The sequence below is a fragment of the Salmo salar genome, chromosome 26 (assembly GCF_965601325.2).
Source record: "Salmo salar chromosome 26, fSalSal1, whole genome shotgun sequence".
NCBI lineage: Eukaryota > Metazoa > Chordata > Actinopteri > Salmoniformes > Salmonidae > Salmo > Salmo salar.
In genome coordinates, this window is record NC_138316.1 from 15,864,397 (window position 1) to 15,869,621 (window position 5,225).

Consider the following 5,225-nt stretch of genomic DNA (forward strand, 5'->3'; position numbering starts at 1 on the left):
AGATGAGAACTCTCTTGGTAGATAGTGGGTCTACAACTTATCATATGGTACTCTACCTCAGACGAGCAATACCTCGAGACTTCTTTATAATTAGACATCGCTCACCAGCTGTTATTGACAAAAAGACACACACCCCCACCCCTCGTCTTACCAGACGTAGCTTCTCTGTTCTGCCAGTGCATTGAAAATCCCACCAGCTCAACATTGTCCGTGTCGTTGTTCAGCCACGACTTGGTGAAACATAGGATATTACAGTTCTTAATGTCCCGTTGGTAGGATAATCGTAATCCTAGGTCATCCATTTTATTTTCCAATGATTGCATGTTAGCAAGTAGAATTTATGGCAATGGGAGTTTACTCACTCGCCTACAGATTCTCAGAACAATCTGCGTCCTCTTTTCCTCCATCTTTTCTTCACGCAAATGACAGGGATTTGGGCCTGTTCCCGGGAGAGCAGTATATCTTTCTCGTCTGACTCGTTAAAGGAAAAAGCTTCTACCAGTCCGTGGTGAGTAATCCCAGTTCTGATGTCCAGAAGTTATTTTCGGTCATAAGAGACGGTAGCAGCAACATTATGTACAAAATAAGTAAAAAAATAAGTTACAAACAACACAAAAAAATGAACAAAATAGCACAATTGATTACGGGCATGTAAAACATCAGCCATACTCTTCGGCGCCATTTCTGAGATATCTCTTGTTGAAACTGAACAAATTGTGGTACAGCAGGCTGCTCCAAAGCAAGAGAGCTATTAACTAGTGTTGAGCTATGATGACAAGCCTTTTGTCTTCTGTATTTAAATTAGTCACTAACCAGGAGTGACATGACCTCCATTCCCCTGCTGGGAGGGATTCTAGACCCTCGTTTATGTAGCTCTATTTTAGAACAACTTATTTCCTTCTTGAATGATTTTCATGACAAATCTACTAAAAAACCCTTGCTGGTCTCAACACAATATCCTCATTGGCCAGATAACAATTGTCCTTAATAATTCCATTACTTAAATGAACTTCAAAATCGTCTCATGTCCTAGCTGTAGGCTACTTGTTTTAATGGCTCTAACATGCTCTCAGGTTCCAGCTTGTAGAGATTATCTAAAACATGTTTCCCAGCATTCTAATATGAGTTGAAGAAAATGTGAATACAAGTTATAAGGTGAAACATCGGAAACCAAACTTCTTAGGAGTGATTAATTTATTGAAAATCCTTTGAAATCAACATCGGAAGACACACTCAATCAGGCGGGGGCACACACTCAATGAAAGTCGAAACTTGAGAGAGTTTTACAAGATCAAGTCAGAAAATGACTTTGTTAGCAAAGGCATAATGGAGATTATGAGCCCCGGCTCTCATATCTGAAACTGTGCTGAGTGGAGGCTACAACTGACTCGAAAACATCTCAGACATTACACTGGAGCGGAGACTGGCTGATTTCTCACTGTCACCCCTGAGGACACTGTTGATCCAAGGCATGTAGGCAGAGAGCTTCATGTAGACAGCGTATTTCCTCACGGCACAGGACTTATCGAAGGACAGGATCCCTGCAGCATACACTCTGCCGTCTTTGGGGTCCTGGACTGCCAGGGCACCGCCTGCATCCCCAAAGCACACATTCTCCTGGTACTTGCTGGCTCCAGTACAGAACATGTTGTCGTCTATGGTTGGAGTGCTGCCACCGCGGTTGTACTCTGCCTTACAGAAGCTATGCTGTATCACAGGCAATACCAGGTGTTTCAGTGACTCAGCGGGGGTGAAGTGGACCCCCCAACCCCAGCCTGTGATGATGCCTTTCTTCTGGGCTGCCTCAGCCAGGTCCTCACCCCTCTCAGGCAGAGGGATGGGCATCACAGCCTCGCTCAGGGTGAATGGCTCCTTCAGCTGAATCAGAGCCAGGTCGTTGTCCCAGTCTGACACGCTCTGGAAGCCTGGGTGCAGAACCACCTAGAAGGGGAAGGGAATAATTCATAGGACCTCTTTTTGATGATCTACTGTATTTGTGCTCTAACTACCTGTAAGACTGCAAATGATGATGTAGGTGAGAGAGCCCAGTGCAGTTCTGCTTGCTGAAAATACTGAATTGTCTGTATATTGTTTGAAAGAGATGGTAATGGGCATACTAGCTCACCTTTTCTACAGCAACTTCTTTGGAGTCATTGGCTTGGGAGTATCGCGTGATGCCTAGGTACACCTTGGGGATGATTGGTTCTTTCCCCTGGGTGTCCTTCCTACTCTTCCTGACAAACAAGTTCCTGCCAGCGGTCAGGACCCAACGGTCAGAGATTAGAGCTCCTCCAGCGAAGCCCCCGTTCATGACGTTTTTACTCAAATAGACCATGGCCTGCCAGGGGACATGAGGGGCCAGGGTGCCCCCAACCATACGCCTGAAGCGCAGGTCTGGGCAAGAAACACAACAACATTATTTCTATACAATCTCTATGTGGTTAAAACATCCCCAACTCAGCACCACCTAGCACTTACTGCTGTGCAACTCAAACACAACCATAAAAGATTATTGCAGAAAAATGAAATGTGCCTCAATACAATTCCAGCCTTGGTTTTAGTTTGACTTTGAGTTTGCTAAAATCAACACTATTCACTTGAATACACATAGCATTTGGTAATAGCTTTCTGGAACCTTTTAGCTTTGACCTGACAAAAGTTCAGTAAATTCATTAATCATCTACTATTATCTAAAAAAAAAAAAGTGTTGTCATGACTTGAGCCAGACAAGGCTAGCTTTCACAGAATTACCTTGGAGGTCACAATACGCAGAAACCTAGATGAGGATGGAATTAGTGTCATTTCTCTTCTCAAACATTTTCCTGAAACGTTTGATGAGAGGTGGATTTTTTGAGGAATTTTACTTTTCAAGGCTTTCATGCTCTGTAGATTTTCCTAATGACATATTTTACCATCCAGCTTGGAGGAAGCTGAGACTGAGGATCTCTCCTTCCTTTCCTCCCTGCTTGCCTTCTCTTTGATCCCTGTCATCTCATGTGTGTCGCTGCTGAATCGATTTTTAAGATAATCGGGATAATAGCTGTGAGCCGTGAGACTTAACAAGGTTCTCACTTGAAAGTGATGGTGACATCCTCATTTTGGCCACAGCTACTGTATTCTCCAACAGGCTGAATAGGAAAGCTTGTGTCTGCTCAGCTCAGAGTTGCATAAGGGGAGTCATAGTGAAGATTGGCTTCAGAACATCCGATGAGAGTGACAGTGTAATTGAAATGTGAGTGATATCCTTACACGAACCAGTCACAATGGGCCAGCAAATATAATATGTTTCGGAAATAGACAAATTGCACGTGTGAAAACACACGTGTAATGTGTAAGTCCAATATTTTTGGGGCGATATTCTGCATCAATGGTGTCACTAACACCCACCTTAACATAGACATGGGATAAGAAAGGTTGTCAATGCGCCTTGATCTTTAAAATGTACATGTTTTTGTTTGAAAACGTTTCATCCCTCTCACTTTGTTGACATTTCAATCTAAATCAGAAAAAGTAAGCCCGTATTGGCATAAGGCAGGGAGTTGGTTATGTGTCAGTTAGACAGATAGCTACCTGAATTGTCTGACATCTTATCAATTAATTTGTTTTTGATTTTGATTTTGATTTTGATTTTGACCTGTGCCAGACAGACACAGGAGGCCGCGAGGAGCACTGCTAGGGATGACCTGTGGACAGAAGGAACACATAAGTACAGTGTACACACACACAGAGCCAACTGACAGACAGCGCCCAAACACTCACTAGTACCACAACTAACGGTTCCTTTACTTAGGAAGTCTCTGGGCTTGCTTGTTAACCTATATTTAGAAAAGGTCTCTAGCTAGAGCAATTTGAATGTTTTTTGAAAGATTTAAGTAGCTGTGTTTCCCTGCCATTTTACAAAGATCCATTGTCCAAAGACATTTCAGAGATTCATTTGGATTGGTACTGCAATGACAACAATTGCCAGGCAACTAGGGTTTTGTTGAGGAAAGAATATGAAAAGTATAACATACCACATTTTGATGGAAATATCTGTTTATCAGTTTGTATGTTGAGCTGTGTCTCCTCTGTAAAGACGATGTACTCTGTGAGAAGTTATAGGACCAAGGCCTTATATCTGCTGAGGAGAGAACTCACCCCCTGTCTGCCCACCGCTGGGAATTTTGCTGGACACAGCTTCAGTTCTGATTCCCGAAAATCGGAGAGATTGCAAAATCTCTGTTCATGCCAACCCATTATTGGAATCGTGTCCAAACCCTAACCCTGGCCCCATCTGGAGCTCAGCCACAGCCAACTAGTATCAGAGAAGACCATCTGAGGGATAAATCATTTCATAGGGTATGAATTATGAAATCAGAACAGGACACAGCACATCTATAATTTGTGTGTCAATTTGGTTTATTGAAAGTAAATGAGGTGCATATAAATGCCGCATCAGAGTGTGTTATTTAAAAAATGTGATACCGTCATAGTTGTTGTTGTTTGTTGTTGACTCACATTTGCTGTTTACGACTCACATTGGTAACACTGTACTTGACATCCAGCGTCATAAAACATTATGACACAGTCATAACCATGTCATAATATGTTATAACAGCTGACATAACTTGTCATAGCCTGTTATAATATGGTCATAACACTGTTATGACACATATTTGGACCTGTTGTGACATATATTGAGTTATTTTATGGCTGGTTATAACACCTACATAAGAGTGTCAAAACTCACAAAACCTACCACACAAGGCAAAACATTCCATTACACCATAGCCTACATGTCAACAGTATGTTTATGTTATATACAAATGTTTGAAATTGACCATATTCAATTATTGTAGTTGCTCACACATTGATGTCAGACATTTTTTTTATAAACAAAAAAATGTATTTCACCTTTATTTAACCAGGTAGGCCAGTTGAGAACAGGTTCTCATTTACAACAGCGACCTGGCCAAGATAAAGCAAAGCAGTGCAACAAAAAACAACAACACAGAGTTACACGTGTGATAAGCAGAAGTACACAATAACACAATAGAAAAAGTCTATATACAATGTGTGCAAATGGAGTAAGGAGGTAAGGCAATAAATAGGCAATAGTAGCGAAGTAACTACAATTTAGCAAATTAACACTGGAGTGATAGATGTGCAGATGATGATGTGCAAGTAGAAATACTGGTGTGCAAAAGAACAAAAAAGTAAATAAAACAATATGGGGATGAGGTAGG

The 5,225-nt window shown here is 41.6% G+C and overlaps 1 protein-coding gene across 1 annotated transcript; it reads right to left on the bottom strand.

The window, feature by feature from the left end:
- Positions 1-1,176: 1,176 nt before the first annotated feature.
- On the bottom strand, positions 1,177-4,151 carry hp (haptoglobin). The gene is made up of 4 exons (XM_014175485.3): positions 4,014-4,151; positions 3,571-3,683; positions 2,126-2,394; positions 1,177-1,941 (listed from the first exon to the last, which is right to left on the bottom strand). Exons 1-4 carry the CDS (start codon positions 4,016-4,018, stop codon positions 1,378-1,380), a joined length of 951 nt encoding a protein of 316 aa, XP_014030960.1. The 5' UTR covers positions 4,019-4,151; the 3' UTR covers positions 1,177-1,377.
- Between the last annotated feature and the right edge of the window lie 1,074 nt (positions 4,152-5,225).